The sequence below is a fragment of the Gymnodraco acuticeps genome, unplaced genomic scaffold (genome assembly GCF_902827175.1).
Source record: "Gymnodraco acuticeps unplaced genomic scaffold, fGymAcu1.1, whole genome shotgun sequence".
In the NCBI taxonomy this organism is placed as follows: domain Eukaryota; kingdom Metazoa; phylum Chordata; class Actinopteri; order Perciformes; family Bathydraconidae; genus Gymnodraco; species Gymnodraco acuticeps.
In genome coordinates this window covers 2,117-20,943 of record NW_022992066.1, presented here as the reverse complement: position 1 = coordinate 20,943, position 18,827 = coordinate 2,117, and the positions used below count along the sequence as shown (strand labels likewise).

General features: G+C 41.3%; 1 protein-coding gene across 1 annotated transcript in view; it reads left to right on the top strand.

The window, feature by feature from the left end:
- Positions 1-18,098, top strand: part of galnt16 (UDP-N-acetyl-alpha-D-galactosamine:polypeptide N-acetylgalactosaminyltransferase 16) — a gene marked incomplete at its 3' end in the record, with an annotated part of 44,545 nt that extends 26,447 nt beyond the window's left edge. The window contains 2 exon segments of the mRNA XM_034202271.1: positions 5,158-5,223; positions 17,977-18,098. Of these exon segments, the coding sequence (XP_034058162.1) occupies positions 5,158-5,223; positions 17,977-18,098 (188 nt within the window).
- Positions 18,099-18,827: the final 729 nt, after the last annotated feature.

Below are 18,827 nucleotides of genomic sequence, written 5' to 3'. Positions count from 1 at the left end.
CTATCTTTCCATAAATGTGCCATTCTGTTTTTACCACAAAACCAACTGGTCTCAAAATGTTTGCTGCAGTTTGTGGTTTCTAGTTTTGACTGTGAACAGGATAACCCTCTCATTATCGGTTTGGTTTCCTCCTGCTGCTCCTCTGCGGTCTCCTCCTCTCCACTTTCTAACGCTGCATTTTATTTAAAGTCTCAGTAATCTGCTATTAGTGAAAGGAGAATAAAACTGCTGTTTAAGATGCGGTTTGAAGGCAGGAGGTCGAGCCGCGTGTTCTCTAAAACCTCAAATCACTGCAGGCTGTTACTCAACATGTTGTTTTATTTCCTGTCAGACTGCACACACACTGAGGGGAGAGACAGCCTGCTTTATTTGCCAAATGATGTGGGCCTTTATGAGGTGTTTCTCTCTTGGTTTGCTTAAACACAGCCCATTAATTAGTCCACAATTTGCTAATCAAAACTGAAAGCAGACATTTCTTATAGTTATTTTTATGATTATTTAATGCATTATGTATATATAAAGAAAGATAAACAGCCTCTATTGTAACCTTGGTTAATACAACCACACTGAAATAATTTGAGGTAAAAAACCTAGCATGCTAAAGAAGGTTTTTATGTATATAATGAAAATGGACTCCCTCAGTGAAAACCTTAAAAAAATGTACAAAATAATTGTTGTATTCATATAAAAATCTGATTTTTATGATGACATGTTTCTACTATAAACCACTGACTGCATTTAAATGAATACAATATTACATTTCTGCCATAATTCCCCAAATATTCTAATAATTCTTGGCAAGGGACAATTCATATTTTAATAATGTTCCCTTAGATGCAGCCGTGCAAACTAGATTAATTTAAATTCTCTTAAAGGGGACCAATCATGCAAAATGCACTTTGTGATGTCTTTTCTACATCAACATGTGTCCCCGGTGTGTCGGGGAACTCACGCAGCATCAGAAAATAAAACCCTCTCTCTTTTCCTCCGTACCCAAATCTCTAAAAACGGGGAACAACGGAGCTGATCCAGATTTGCGTCCGATATGACGTAATATCTGAAATGTGGACCCACGGCCCAATCAGAAACGTTGCTATCAGAAACAATGCCCGACTGTTTTGGACGTAATATGGTCGGTGTTTAGATTAGCATCGCTAACACTCAGAGCTAACCTGTACTGGAGAGCATGTGTGTGAAGAAGCAGGAAGTAAAAAGGAACTCGCCTTGTGGTATAACCGGCAAGAGAGAAAGCCTTTGAGCTCCAAACTGTTTCAGAGAGAATCCTTGATGATCCATGATATGGAGTTTCATCACGGCAGCATTTAGTTTAGACAGTAGCTGCCGGGTCCCGCATGAGCTCAGACCCCTCCTCTTTAAAGCTTTATACCCAAATCAGCACTTTAGAAACAGGAAGTGAAATAGAGGGATATGAGGCATGGCTAGAATGATCTGTTTGGTATTTTGAGCAAAACACTTCATAGACATGTTTTTTATATATTTTTATATATCAATCTGAGACCTATGCTATTGCCTAAAAATAGCAGGATAGGTGACCTTTAAATAAGTTTATATCCATGTTTTAATAATATGTAAAATCTTATTATACAATGTTAGAAATGTGAACTGCTGCAAAACCCTTTGAGACACATAATACTTAATAGTAGGGATGCTCCGATCGCCAATTTCGGGGCCGATCGCCGGAATCAGTATCGGCCGATACCGATCGCCGATCCGATCGAGTGGGCGGGGCCTAAATGGAAGATTTAAACATCACTTTAAATCTTCCATTTAAAGTGATGTTTAGAACTCAGTTAATGGGGCTCATTCACTGGAGCATCCACAAACAACAATCAACTTAATTATTACATTCAAATGATGTAACATTATTCAAGTTTACATTCACTTTGGAGAATAACACGGGAGAAATGAGCGGAAGCGCTCTCTTTTCCTCTCTCCCTCTCCCCCCTCTCTCCCTCCCCCCCCTCTCTCCCCCTCTCTCTCTCTCTCTCTCCTGACAGCCTGTCAGTATCTCATGCAGCTCACTGATCCAGTAATGAGTGACCCGACAATGAAGAATAAATATATTTATAATAACTAGTTTAGCTTGTTCCAGAGGTAGATCAAATAGCTAAGTGTGTTAGGTCTAACTCTTACGGTACGTCCACACAGCAGCTTTTCGAAAATCTTGGAGCTGGGCGTGTCTGAAGCTTGGGGATTTTTTGCGAGCAACGCGACCAACAACCAATCACATGAATCTCCCGCCCCCGACATACAAAGCAAAAAACCCCGGGGATTTTATGCGAGCAATATATATAAATATATATAAACTCCCCAAACAGGCGAAAACGTACCAGTTTCACCCACTGTCTCTGCCACCTCCCTCCATGCCTGGTTCCTCCGGTTTGTATCCCGTTAATAGTTCTGGTCGTAAAGAACCGGGTGATTTGCTACCGTCATTTCTCGTTTGGAATATGAGGAAATGAACTGCGGTCTGGTTCTCCCTGTGTGTGTGTTTCGCTGCGCTTACCTGTCCGGCGGGCGGAGCTGCAGGATTTCTGCTTCACACACGTTGCATACCGCTATTTTACTGTCTTTTTCGGACACCTTGAAATAATGCCAGACCGGTGAAGCCATTTTGGTGAGCTTGTTTTGCCGCACACAGAGAAAAGTGTCATGTATTTTACGTCATGCGATCGGCTCTCGCGATCGGCATGTTTAGAGAGCACCGATCGATCGGTAGAGAGTGAGTATCGGCCGATATCGATCGGTGACCGATCGATCGGAGCATCCCTACTTAATATGTTGTTTACATATCCAAAGAGTTCTCTTAAAACCTAAATAATAATAGCATATCACACATTTTATCGGGTAATTCAAACATTCGTTATAACACCTAATTTGCAACATTCAAATATATAAGGTGCTGTTTAAAATACCCTTTTCATTACCCACATCAAATTCTATGTATTGTCATATTAGCCACAATAGTGAGATATACTGTAAGTGTGTAAACTCAGTCAGTGATCTTACAGTGAAAGCTTGAATCAGGTCAGAAATGTGTCCCAGTTTCAGTTTCTATATTTGAGCTTTTGACAGCATACGTCTTCTTATGTAGAATAGAATAGTTTAATGTCATTATACATGTACAATGAGATAAATGCTTCTCCCTTTCAAGGGTGCCATCAAAACAAAAACACAACATAAGACAACAAAATACTTATGTTGTGATGTTTTTGTTTTGTATTGTTTGATCAACATTTAGTCAGTCAGTGAGAGTGTGAGCTCAGTTTGTCCCGTCATGCAGGCTGAGGGAGGAGGAGGATGTCGAGGGATCATCCGGCCTGAGTGTAATCCTGTTAAGGCTCGCTTTAATCACTCCGTCCTCATTTTAGGTGATATTTACTGTGAGGTCAGAAATCAAACAAATCAAGTTTTATTTATTTAGCACATTTATAAACAATTTTTGGTGGAGCCAAAGTGCTGTACATACAATAAAAATAGCCTACAGTAGAGACACTTTACAGCAAATACAACAGCACAGATTGTTCAGAATATCAGTATGAGAAAAACGACACCCTCTGTCCTTAGACCCTCTGTCCTTAGACCCTCTGTCCTTAGACCCTCACATCGTACAAGGAGAAACTTCCAGAGAAAACCCACAGTTTAAAGGGAGCATGGGAGAAACCTCAGGGAGAGCAACAGAGGAGGGATCCCTACATGTGACTCTCAGAGCAGCAGGATGAGGAGACCTCGTGCTGGAGCTATGGAGCAATGTTTTGGCAGTTAGGGTACGAGAATTGAATGACTTTCTGCTGTTGTCCTGGCAGGAGAGAGGCACACGTGGCACCAGTCCATCGGCAACTCCAGATCAATAATGCAAAAGTCAAATTGAACAAATTAATGCGTACATTTTTTTTTCTAGGGATGCAAAATAGGGATATTTATTCCGATTTTTGGGATAGGAGCTACACGGACAATAAACCTACATATATATTTCACCACAGTCAGACTTTTTAAAAGATTCTTCATTAAGTCGTTTTCTTCGTGCATGAACATATTATACATTCAAAACATGGATATAAGTAGCACACATAATGCATGTGACTTTATAATGTATGCACGCACACACACACACACACACACACACACACACACACACACACACACACACACACACACACTCCCAAACACACACACATGCACACGCACACACACACACCCAAACACACACACACATTCCCAAACACACACACACATTCCCAAACACACACACATGCACACGCACACACACACACACACCCAAACACACACACTCCCACACACACACACTCCCAAACACACACACATGCACACGCACACACACACACACTCCCAAACACACACACTCACAAACACAAACACACACTCCCAAACACATGCACACACACACACACCACACACAGACACACTCCCAAACACACACACACAATCTGGCTACAAGTATAAAACATCTGCTCAGTGGCTGGGATCTATGACTTTATGCTCTTCTTCCCTGAGTGCTTTAAACCCCCCTCCTCCTCCTAACTAAACACACTTATACACACACACACACACACACACACACACACACACACACACACACACCAGCTTCTCTAAAGCGCTAACACACCCTTGCTCTCACACGTCCCCTGTGATACGACAGGTTTGTACACACATCAAATGTAATCAAGGCGCATTACAACATGTCACGCTTGTTTCCGTCAGCATACGGCTGCATCGCTGCGGGGGGGTCGATGTACCCACAATCCCTCAGCAAGGTCACACTCACTCTCTACGCTGCTGCTAATCCTCTCAAGGGAGTGTGTGTGTACCTGTGTTTGTAACGATGTCCATATGCATCAACAAAAAGAGATTGTTTGTGTACAAAAAGGGAGTGGAGGATGGGAGAAAGCTGGATTGCTTTCCCAATGAAGCCCTTTTTGTTTGAGTCACTAAGAACTGCTGTTGTGTGTTTCTGGTTATTTGTTGGACTGTTTGTGATTTGTTTATGTTATACTGAGGGTGTGTATCTATGCAGCTCTCTGCTTGAGTGACAGTGTGTGTTTAAAGTGACAGAGGTTGTGTTTCTCAGTGTGTGTTCTGCTTCTCCATAACATCTCCTCTCCTCTCCTCCTGCAGCTGAGGACTGCCAGCTGCTCGCTCAGATCCCCAAAGTGCGCTGCCTGAAGAACGAACGGCGAGAGGGTGAGTGTGGAGGGACGGGGGAGACAAAGGGGGAGGCAAGCTGGCGTGATGCAAGATCTTAAATGTGCCAAATATGTTATTTATTTTTCGAGCAAACCAACACAAAGGTATAAGTGCCATATGATCACAACTAGAATAGAGAGGCGAAGTCCCTCCCCTTCCGGTGGACCTCCATGGGAGCGTATTTCGGGAAAATTATGTATTGAAGTCAATGGAGAGAGAAAGATTATCTTTCGATCCCGTTTGAATTGTGCCACGAATTACACACATGATGTTTGTCAATTTAAAAGATAATTTTGCAAGTCAAAAAAATAAAAATGTGTCGTAAAACTGTGAAGTAACACATTTTGTGTGTGAAACCGCTTGTTAGGGAATAATTTGCTTAAGTATTCAACCTTTGACCCAGTTCATCGTTTTCTCCTCTCACTTTCTCTTTCCCGTGGCACTGGTCTACGGCCTTGGGTATTGCTGCTATCTCTCTTAAGGAGGAGCAGCTTGGGCACATTGTTGTTGCCAGTCTGTGACAGAGCACAAGCCGCCATGAGGTAGTTTACTGTTCAGGGACGTAGGTTCCCTGGCGCACATTATTTTCTATGGACGAGAGCTCTAGTTAGATTCAGGGTCCATATTGCTTTAGTCTCGCTGATGAAGAATGTTGATTATTACACTCCGAACTAATTAAAACCTGGAGCTGCAGAAGAGTTCTTCAGAATTGATTTGGCAACCGCTGTGACACCTCGTGACACACCACCTGTCTTATTCTCCGGCCGAAGCTCCAAATAAACCGTCAGTGTTTGCCATCAAAGCTCCAGCTCTCCTCGTGTCTCTGAGTCCTGTTTCTAATTGCTTCAGAAGTTTCCCCCAAACCGCTCAATGAACTACATCTCCCATCTCGCACCACACACCAAGACGGCCGTCACGTTGGAACATTTCACTTCTTTCTTTCAGAATGAGGCGGAAAGTATTAAAAGAGGTGAAAATCACTCCAAGTCTGGGCACGTTGAGAGCTGCACACACACACAAGGGGAGTTAGTCGGTTCCGTGAGAGCCAGCATGCGGGACCGGGACTCTGGGATTTGTAGTCTTTCTAGTTGCGTATTTTTCATCGTCTTATATTTCAACAGTTTTACGACAAACTGTGACTTTTTTGACACGGAAATTATTTTTTAAGATTGACAAACATCATATGTGTAATTCATGGCACAATTCAAACGGGATCGAAAGATAATCTTTCTCTCTCCATTGACTTCAATACATAGTTTTTCCGAAATAAGGTCCCATTGACCGGAAGTAGATGGGCGGGACTTCGCCTCTCTATGGCCCTCAAATACCCTTTTTCCACTCAGCCCCAAAAAACAGTTTGTAGTTTGAACCAAAAAGCTGCTAGGCAAGAACCAGATACTTCTGAGATGAACCAGAGCAATAACAGATCATGGCGAGTGTGGCGAAGAAAATAAAACATTAGCGCTCGGATCGCAAAGTGACTAGGACGCGACCAACACACAAAAACACACATATACAATGTCGGAAACACTAACCAAGCATACGTGTCATACTATTTTTTTTACTATACTTTTAATGTCCACCCGTTCGCTGTTATATACTGGCTTAGCACAATTAAAACCCACACGAGCATCGACCCGACGCAGTCCTCCATTGTTTCTGTTGTGAGCAGCGTTGCAGAGAAAATCGGTGATGTCATTACGTGGCACCACTTGGACTCTGGTGGTGGAAAGCGAAACGAGATCTCACTAAGAAAAGTATATCGCCATGACAAGATCTATGAGCCTATTCTTGAAAAAATTACATTGAAATAGATAAAAGATAAAAGCCTCAAATTATCACATTTTTAGAAGATTGACAGAGAGAATATTTATAATTTTCCCTGATACATTTCTTTAAATTACTTGAGGTTCAAGGTTCATACGAACATAGCTACAGTGTAGTTATGCCGACGAAAATCTTGTGTCACAGGCTTCTCCAACAGAGCAACACAAAACACAGATAAACAGAAAAAAAATATATAGAGCAAGTAAATAGTAATACAAAAATAAAAATAGTTTTAAAAAAGTGAATTAGTGATATTACTTATTGAATAATTCTGTAAGTATTGTCGTTCATAGAACATTTGAATTCCTGTAGCCAGGTGCATTAAAAAGTTATATCCCATTATTAAAACCCACAAACTGTAGAAAGCGTGTGAGCATTGTTATTTTTTCCTCTCCCACAGTTTCTGAATTGGATTAAATTAATCCCTGAATGAGATTAAATGCTCGACCTCCACAACAAAGTTCTGCCAAGCTGAAAGCCAAAAGAAGCAGCGCTGCTAATTTGTTTTGATGTCTTAACATTAATCCGTTTTACTCAGGTTGATGCTCTTCGCTGACTTTGTTTTGGTCTGCAAGCTGACACAACACAAGAATACTGAATTTAAACCGACTGGCATCCAAAGAGCTCGAGTTTTATTCTTAACAATATCCAAATATTTGACATCTTTTTGTTGAGAAATAAATGTTCAATAAGCCCTGTTTCCTGAACTGGATGAGCCAAGAGATACAGTTATATTCAACACCAGAAAAACATCGTACTCAGGTACAACAACAGGCTTCTCTCAATGCAGTAGAAGACATAGGAACAAATAAATAACAGCAGAAATAAATAACACCAATACAGAGGGACTTGCATCTTGACTTTAAGAAATGTTTGTAACTCCTACTTTAAACAGCTCCTTATAGTTATATGTTTTTGCAACTCCTGTCAACAGTTTAAATTCAAGTTTTACAGTGCAAATTATTAGGAGGAGTTTAAATAAATGTAGTTAAATAAGTTAATATAAATTGTGTTTATGTTGTTGGTAGGTAGCATCATGTTACCTTGTTTAATGACATCTTTTAGATTATTTTAAAGTTTTGATAATAATAATAATTTATCATTACACTAAATGGACTGTACATATACATCTCTTTATCAGGTCTGTTCGACACACACACACACACACACACACACACACACACACACACACACACACACACACACACACACACACACGAAGACGATATAACCCTCGCAGAACAAGAGTTCCCAGCTGTGTTAGGAAATGACTGAGTATTTCATAAAAACAAAACTGTATTTAAAGGGGACCTATAATGCAAAATGCACTTTGTTATGTCTTTTATACATAAACTGTTACGGCCTATAGAATATTGGACCCCAAAGCAAACGACTGGAAAGAGATGGTAAAAAACAAAAAGCTTTATTCAAGCAGAAGAACAGAAAAATACGGCAGTGGAGTCAGGAAGTTGGCTGGCACTGAGACGTCAGGGACAGGAGGCAAAAATCCACACAATAAATCCAAAAGACTAGGAGAGCAGCGAGACACACCGGAGAGTCGAAACACAAAGGAATTATCTGGCAGGGAAGTGGCATGAGGACCGGGCTTTTATATCTACAGGTGAAGAGGTGAGTGGAAACAGGTGTGCCTCGACTGCTACTGGGAGGAGCCAGCCAACTCCCAGTCACACACCAGCCCTGCAGAGGAAAACAGAGAAGGGAGGGGTGAGACAGGAAAAAGCACAAAAAAGCACACAACAAAAACAAAACTAAACAGAATCATAACATAAACATGTGTCCCCGGTGCGTCAGGGAACTCACGCAGCGTCAGAAAATAAAACCCTCTCTCTTTTCCTCCGTACCCAAATCTCTAAAAACGGGGAACAACGGAGCTGATCCAGATTTGCGTCCGATATGACGTAATATCTGAAATGTGGACCCACGGCCCAATCAGAAACGTTGCTATCAGAAACAATGCCCGACTGTTTTGGACGTAATATGGTCGGTGTTTACATTAGCATCGCTAACACTCAGAGCTAACCTGTACTGGAGAGCATGTGTGTGAAGAAGCAGGAAGTAAAAAGGAACTCACCTTGTGGTATAACCGGCAAGAGAGAAAGCCTTTGAGCTCCAGACTGTTTCAGAGAGAATCCTTGATAATCCATGATATGGCGTTTCATCACGGCAGCATTTAGTTTAGGCAGTAGCTGCCGGGTCCCGCATGAGCTCAGACCCATCCTTTTTTATTTATTTAAAGCTTTATCCCCAAATCAGCACTTTTGAAACAGGAAGTGAAATAGAGGGATATGAGGCATGGCTAGAATGGGTGATCTGTTTGGTATTTTGAGCAAAACACTTCATAGACATGTTTTTTATATATCTGAGACCTATGCTGTTGCCTAAAAATAGCATGATAGGTGACCTTTGATGTATTCAATATAAACTATGACTCACACCTTGTTATTTTAATCCATAATGGAATCAACTGATTATAACGAAAGCTTAATCCTTTTAATAAAGCTTTGAAAAAGGCTCTTTGGGCCCCATGTGTTGGCAGCATGTATGAACACCTGACTGCTGTTTGGAGTCAAGCTTCTTCATACAAGTGTTTGTTAAAGTGTTTGTTCTCCTCCTCCTTAAACTTGTTGTTTAAAGCTGTTTGAGCCTCGCTACAAAGTGCACCTCTGAGGAATTGGATTAAAACAAAGTTGTTAAGAATAATCGCTCTATCCCGATGAATCATATTTCTATACAACGTGAATTAATCCCTGTTGATGCTGCAAGCTGTTTGAGTAATCAACACGAGAAACATGACCTCCTCTTCAAGGTTTCATACGGATACACTCAGGTACAAATCTATCTCTATCTCAAAGTCAGACTTCAAGGCTGCTTTTTGTCCTTTAAAGTTTTAGTTGTTTTAATGAACTCTGAACAAACAGATGCCTCTCTTCACAGGGTTCTTACGGTCATTGAAAACCTGGAAAAGTCATGGAAATTCAAAATGCTAATTCCAGGCCCTGGAAAAGTTATGGAAAACAATATTTTTCCCGTTGCATCAAATATAATTTATATTTTATCTAATCGCCGAAATAGTAATACTATAATGATAATAAATACTGTATCTTAAATTGACTGGCGCATTGCACAGAATACTACGGTACTCTGTTGCGTGTGTGACGTAATCTCTGAGTCTGAAGCTTCGTGGGCGGCTCTACAACTACGCTGACACACAAACAGAGGAAGGGGACAGAGCGGACCGCAGCTCACATTCACAATGCCAAAGCGCAAATGTACTTTTACAGATTAATTGCAGAAGAAATTCCAAATGTACCGACCCGGTCGAAACAAATGGGAGGCGGAGTGCACCGTGTGCAAAGCTTGCACATACGTGTGTGTGTCCAATAAAGGTGCAGGCGATCTTAAAGCGCACATGGACACAGACAAACAGGAAAGCTGTGCAAGGTGAGAGTTTGTCGGCAAAGTTGACAGACTTCTTTGTTAGACCAGGCAAAACAGAGGATGCTGTAAATGCAGCGGAGGGTGCGTTTGCATTTCACACTGTGAAACATCACAACAGCTACAGATCTATGGATTGCACAAGTGCCTTGCTAAAAAAAAGCATTTCCAGACTCTGACACTGCCAAAAAATGCAGTAGGCCTAGTGTGCGCACTAAAACCGAAGCCATTGTCAATGGTGTTATAGCGCCCCACTCGATTGATGTCGCACATGAAGCACTCAAAGAAATCCAGTACTGTGGTGTTTCTACAGACGGGAGTAACCACGGAGCAGTGAAAATATTCCCAATCCAGTACTTTGACTGGAAGAGGGGTGACATGCAAACAAAATTAATCGAGGTTAAAGACACACCAAATGAGACAGCAGAAACCATTGCACAATATCTCATTGAAACATTGGCAAAAAACAATTTGTCTGAAAAATGCATTGCATTTACTGGCGATAATTGCAACACAAACTTTGGAGGAATCCGACGTGATAATATGGAGGACGGAACATGACTTAAGTATAAATAAATAAATGTATGAAGAAATACAGGAATAAATAAATAAATACGTAAATAAATAAATAAATAAATACAGGAATAAATAAATACAGGAATAAATAAATGACGAAATAAATAAATGTTGAAATGAACACAAATAAATAAATAAAAGAATAAATGCATAAATAAATATGGAAATAAATACATCAATGTATAAATAAATAAATAAAAGTCGAAAATAAAACAGAACACACGTTATTATTATATATCTTTCATTTATTTCTACATTTACGCGACATACATTTATTATTATGTATTTATGTGTCCGTATGCTAATGAGGTGGGCGGTCCTAACCTCAGTCTGAAGCAGGATTCGCCAATTGTTGGAGCCAGGCAGAAGCAATAGATTTGTGGCAAGTCACATCATGTCGAGCTGAGCCAAGTCCTCTATACATCGTTCCACACGAAACTGGACATAGTCTTTTGGTTCTCCGTTCTCTAAATGGTCCGCTAATGATCGTAAATGATCTCCAATGGCTCTTAAATCAATACCCATAAATAAACCTTACAACTGTGGATAAACCATGGATGTATAAAGATAAGGGCTAAACAGTAAAGCTCCTGCATTCGAATCAGCGCGGTTATCCAGGCGTTAGTAGTAGAGCCCTCTGCCAGAAATGATCACACACTCCTGTAACCAATCCTGCTTCAGACTGAGGTTAGGACCGCCCACCTCATTAGCATACGGACACATAAATACATAAATAAATAAATGTATGTCGGGTAAATGTAGAAATAAATGAAAGATATAAAATAACGTGTGTTCTATTTTATTTTCGACTTTTATTTATTTATTTATACATTGATGTATTTATTTCCATATTTATTTATGCATTTATTCTTTTATTTATTTATTTGTGTATTCATTTCAACATTTATTTATTTCTGTATTTATTTATTCCTGTATTTATTTATTTATTCCTGTATTTCTTCATACATTTATTTATTTATACTTAAGTCATGTTCCGTCCTCCATATGATGAAGGGGGAAAGAATGTGTTTGCAAATTTGAAGAGGTTGCTGCAGAAGAACACTCTGATCGGTGTGGGTTGCCCAGCACACATATTGAATAATTGTGTTCATCATGGGGCAGACACAATAGATATTGACTTTGAGAATATCATGTTCAAAATCTACCAGTACTTCCACATTTACACTGTGCGCACTGAGAGCCTGAAGGAGTACTGTGATTTTGTTGACATTGAATACAGAAAGAAGGATGCTTTCTCACAGCAAGACAAGGTGGCTGTCATTGTTCCCAGGCATTGAGAGGATGATACAGATGTTTCCAGCCTTAAAGGCATTCTTTCTGTCTCAGCAAAAACCACCCATAGTGATCAAGAAGTTTTTTGAAAACGAATTCAGTGAGATCTACCTCTGGCACATGCACTCACTCATGTCTGCGTTCCACACCCACATTCAAGACATGGAAAAGGAGAAGAACTCCATTATGGAGGTAAAGAAAATAATGAACAGCATCCACACCATTCTTCTTGAACGCAAGAGCAACAACTTCATGTCCCTTAAAGTTAAGGGACTACTGGCACAAAAGCGTAGTGATGGACTTGGTAAGGAATATGACCAGTTCTGTGCTGATGTGCAAGGCCTGTACAGAACATGTCTGGAGTATCTGGAGAAGTGGATGACTCCCATGGAAGAGTTCTCCACATTCACGTGGATGGATCTGAGTGAGCCACCAGAGTGGAATGATGTGGAGGCCTGCATCAAGTTCCTAGGAGAGAAGGGGGTGGTAATTGATGATGTCAAGTGTTTTGACCAGGTCACCAATCTGAAGAGATTCACAGAAAGGTAGTGGTGAGGAGTTCAGTGGCCTGCAGGTGCTCCAGAAGTGGACCAAATATTTTGAGAAGGCCAAAAGCATTGCATGTTACTCAGAACTACTGAAGATTGCAGTTTGTCTTTGCACTTTCCTCTCACAATGCAAATGTTGAGAGGGTTTTCTCACTGATGCAGAGCCAGTGACCAAGGAGAGGAACCAGCTGTCTGTTGAGTCACTGAAGGGGATTCTATGTGTGCAATACAATTTGAAAGACATGTCTTGCAAAGACTTTCATGCTTATTTGTTGAGCAACCGAAAACTGCTGGGAAAGATCAGCTCCACAGCTAAATATCGAAGGAGGATGAAGAAGAAAAGCGGGATGAAGAAGATTGAAGTATGCAGCTATGCAGAGAGAGAAAGCTATGGAGCTGTGGGAGAGAAACTTTAAACTTTTAATTTTAAATTGGGACCCTAGAAAACTGTTTGAAGCTAGAAATATGTGAAAAGTTGTCGTTTCACTGGTTGTTTACAATGACAGGGCCTGGACATTTAAAGTAGGCTTATATTTGGTTCATGGTGCCTCAAAATGTGTTTGGTTTGATTTAGATAATCAAATGTTATGTTATGTTATGTTCACTAATGGCAATTACAGTGGCGAACCGTGTCTATCACAACTGGACCTTCTGTAGACACACACACACCCCCCCTCTGCAGCATTATAATGTCCGTCTTTTCACTGAATTGTCGTCTTGAAAAGGGTACTCACAACAATTCCGCAACAACTTCATCTTCTCCTGTTGCACTTGTCATTTCAACGTTAAAAACAATAAAACAGCATGAATTGCTTCGTCGCATTCATTCTAGGATCCTCTGTCTCGAGCCAGTTAACTAGCGGGCCTTCTAGAATACCCTGGAACCGAGGGGAACTCTGGAAGAACACGCCCATTGGCTACAAATCAATATATGATTGGTTGATCAAACTGTCAGTCCAAACGTACGCTCTCATTCAGTGCAACGGCCAGGGCATTCGATCAAGGATTTAGAATACCTTGTTGAAGGATATTCTACCCGGAGACCCAGAACAAGATCTGATTGGTTGCTTTCTTTTCTAACACAAAACCACTGCAATGCATAGAGCATGGTCCGAGAAGGACAAACAAATCAACGTAACTCTATTATTACAGATCAACAACACAGATACCATTCTCATTTATTCATTTTATTACATTTTATTTATATAATTAAATCGATTTTTTGTTTGTTTTATCTGAGTGTTCCAGGGTATTCTCTGAATACCTTGAAGGCCCTGACGGTTCGCCACTGGGCAATTATGCAAATGTGAAATCCAAAACTGCATAGTGCACTTTTAAAATAATTAGATTAGTATATTTGTGAGGTTACTGTTGTATTGTTTACATTGACAAGATACAAAGAGATTATTTGTTAAAGCTGGATTTTCTATTTTATACTATTTCATATATTTTGTTATTTATTTGTGTCCAGTAAGACTTGAAAAGAGAGCTATTATTTTGTTAAAGGTTGATGTTTAAGTTATTCTTGTGCATTTGAGATTTGTCAGAGATAATTCTAGGCATAATAAAGCATGTTGATTGTTGAGTAACCTTGGTTTGGTGTGTCTTTGGTTATAGAGAGATATTATTGTGTTATATACAGTAAAATAATATAACTAATAATTGTATATCCATACAGAGGAGGCATACTTTAAAACAATAAGGCATCTTTGAGTAAACGTTGAGTATCATTAAGTATCTCGAGGCTGGGGGCAGCATGTCCTCTTTTTTGGAAATCAAAATATGGTCACCCTACTATAAAGGAACTACAGCACGGTCACATGACTTCACGTCACCACCGCTAAGCTAAAGGAGGCTAATGTTGGTCTATAAAGGAACTACAGCACGGTCACATGACTTCACGTCACCACTGCTAAGCTAAAGGAGGCTAATGTTGGGCTATAAAGGAACTACAGCACGGTCACATGACTTTACGTCACCACCGCTAAGCTAAAGGAGGCTAATGTTGGGCTATAAAGGAACTACAGCACGGTCACATGACTTCACGTCACCACTGCTAAGCTAAAGGAGGCTAATGTTGGGCTATAAAGGAACTACAGCACGGTCACATGACTTCACGTCACCACCGCTAAGCTAATGGAGGCTAATGTTGGGCTATAAAGGAACTACAGCACGGTCACATGACTTCACGTCACCACTGCTAAGCTAAAGGAGGCTAATGTTGGGCTATAAAGGAACTACAGCACGGTCACATGACTTCACGTCACCACTGCTAAGCTAAAGGAGGCTAATGTTGGGCTATAAAGGAACTACAGCACGGTCACATGACTTTACGTCACCACCGCTAAGCTAAAGGAGGCTAATGTTGGGCTATAAAGGAACTACAGCACGGTCACATGACTTCACGTCACCACTGCTAAGCTAAAGGAGGCTAATGTTGGGCTATAAAGGAACTACAGCACGGTCACATGACTTCACGTCACCACCGCTAAGCTAATGGAGGCTAATGTTGGGCTATAAAGGAACTACAGCACGGTCACATGACTTCACGTCACCACTGCTAAGCTAAAGGAGGCTAATGTTGGGCTATAAAGGAACTACAGCACGGTCACATGACTTTACGTCACCACCGCTAAGCTAAAGGTGGCTAATGTTGGGCTATTAAGGAACTACAGCACGGTCACATGACTTCACGTCACCACCGCTAAGCTAATGGAGGCTAATGTTGGGCTATAAAGGAACTACAGCACGGTCACATGACTTTACGTCACCACCGCTAAGCTAAAGGAGGCTAATGTTGGGCTATAAAGGAACTACAGCACGTACTGTAGGGCTGCACGATATTGAAAAAAACTGACATTGTGATATTTTGTCCCCCTGCAATATATATTGCGTTTTTTTTAACTATATTTAACCGGATGAAGGATTTTAGTCACGGACGTCTGGATCGACTTAACTGGTTGACTCATCATACCTTAAGTCATGATCTAACATGTCATGATAATGCATGTTGCTTACCCTCAAATAAGGGGGTTCATCTGTGAATGAAGAAGAGAAGAACCTTTTTGTATACAAAATAGTTCCAGATGGCAGATGTTGCTTTTCTCTTTGGAAGTATTTCTTCATTCTCGCCGGTATCGTCCTCCTGTGCCTCGCTCATTTTTTACCGGTGTTTTGATGGTCTGCAAACTAGCGGGGCGGGGCCTGCTGTGATCTGATCAAGAATGATTGTGATTGGGGGTTTGCTGTGCATGCAGAGCCTGCATGTCACTCACTGAAGTACCCCTGACATGAGAGCCGTGCACGTTTTCCTTTTGTAGCAAGCAGCAAAATAATTGTAACATGACGTGTTTGAGTTAATGTACCTACTTAATATCGCACATCTTAAAAATATAAAAGTAATATAAATAATTAATAAAATCGCACGTCCCTGCGATGTGAATATCGCGCATGCGCATATCGTGGTTATCGCCATGACATCGTTCAGCCCTAACAGCACGGTCACCAGTAGCGTGGCGTGGGGAAAAATGTAGGGGAAGCCCATTTTTTGGGTCGGGGGGTGGTCAATAACGTAACCAGATGAGTGATTACAGCGCCCGGTATCATTTGACACACATTTGTATCACACAGATGCAGGACTTGCACACGCCTGTTATCTAACCGACAGGTCCGCACGCACTCTCCAGCTGAAACTCTCTCCTTATTAATTTAAGCATTTTACTTATTAATGTATGCAGACAATCACACAATCTATGTGATTTTTGGATTTACCGTGCCTCTCAATTGCCCGTGACAGGTTGGCAAGGTCGATGAATCCTGAAGTTGCCCAAGGATTGTTCAGGGAGCACGAATCCTTGTCAAAAAGAAGACATGGCCAGCAAATTAGACGCTGAAGTTTAGCGCTTCCAGTTAGCCACTACGTGCGGACATAATTGTCCTCATTGAACGTCCGATTCTCTCCCTTTTTCCTCTGCGTACACACAGCTCGAGTGCGGGCATTGGCCTGTCATCTGATTTAATTTTTAGTTGCTGCTGTAGCGGAAGTTTAGTAAAGTTATGTTTGATTAAGTACGCCAAATCTCCACCCTCCATAATGCTTCATTTGCTTGATAATTTCTAACGGCGGTGATGACAGTTACAGTATTAAAACTGATGTTGATGTGATTTGATTGGATGGCAGTGTCCAATCAAATCGCCAGCCGCCAGCCGCCTCTGAAGGGAAGCAAGAGGCGGCTAGCTTCCCTTGGCATGGCCCTGACCAATCACAGGTTGGCAGGGGCATCACGTGGGCCTCATCTGATTGGTCAATCCCTCCATTTTTTTTCACCAAGGGAAGCTAGATTCGGCTGGCCTCCTCTCGCAACAGTGAGTGCAATCTACTGTTTCACCATAACATCTAGAGGGGCGCTGTTTGTTTCACTCTTTGTAAAATACTCAATGAGAATGGGGGAGAGCCGGGCCGGCAGCAACACACAGCAAAGGAGAATTATCGAAACAAAACAAAGTGTTTGTATTTATTTATTTAAATTATAACTACAATCCGAAAAAACAGGGGAAGCCTGGCTTCCCTTGGCCTCCGGGAGAAAACGCCACTGACGGTCACATGACTTCACGTCAAAACCGCTAAGCTAAAGGTGGCTAATGTTGGGCGTGATGACGTTTAGTTGTCTCATTTAGAAATGTATTAGCAACCGCAGTTTTTTAATCCACCAGTGAGGTATTTACTGGCGTATTTTTTTGTCGTAGAATATAAATCTCTTCAGCTTGTGTTAACCACAGATCTTAATTCAGGCCTACAACCAAAAACATATTCAGAAAACAGTTGACTTGGAGTCAAGAGAAGCAGAATTGTTGAAAGCTGACTAAGTTCCAGGTTTTAGGACTCATTCCTTAACCACTCTATAGATGTTTTTATACTTTTCAATGCATTGTGTGTACATTCCTGTCTAGTACTGTCTTCTGTTTCACCTGTCAAATCTGTCATCTTCTGTAAAGCCGTCTATGTTTTAAAGAGAATTTCTTTTTAGACTCCTTGTGTTTCCCTCCTCAGGTCTGATCCGATCCCGTGTGAAAGGAGCCAACTCGGCCACAGCCTTAATCTTGACCTTCCTGGACAGCCACTGCGAGGTCAACACTGATTGGCTGCAGCCGATGATCCAGAGAGTGAAGGAGGTACAGACTCACAGGCTGCCACCGTTCACACTCTGCAATTAGACACCTAACACAACACACACACACACACATATGTTGGAGGTGGAACAGTTGCTTTTCAGCGCCTGTGATGTAAGACACCGGGGGATTTCGCTGCTTTTCATGCTTGACTTTTGTTGGCTGTGATGTAATACATTGGCAGAGCATGTTGCTAAATAAACACTCAATTTGTTCAGCTGAGATTGAAGTCTACTAAACCCACTCCCCTTTGCCCCTGCTGGAAATCCCTTCTCCCCCCCGTTCTGTGGTCTCTCTGCAGAGATCTGTGTTGCATGGCGGCAGCGTCTTCTTCCCGCCGCAGGCTGCTTGCTGGATTCACTTCTAATCAAAAACACTCTTTTTAAATGCAGCATGGGAAGATTGTCCCGCTTTCACCTCATCCTCCTAATTAAATTATGCAGCCCACCGGGGACACTTTATGTTCGCATATGAATGTTTCATAATACAGAAAAGTGTTACCATGATGAAATGTGAAACCAGACACGTTTAATTATCAGGGGTTTTCTGTAGCTTTTTTTATTTCACTGGGATTTTCAAGGGCGTCCTGGCCCACAGTCTCTGTCTGTATCTTGTACACAAAGTGCGTGTGAGAGAAACTCCCTCTGGAGGGAACACAGGGATTTTAGCCTTTGCAGACCATTTACATGCACTAAAACCTATGGAACACACTACAGGAGAGGGAAACTCCAA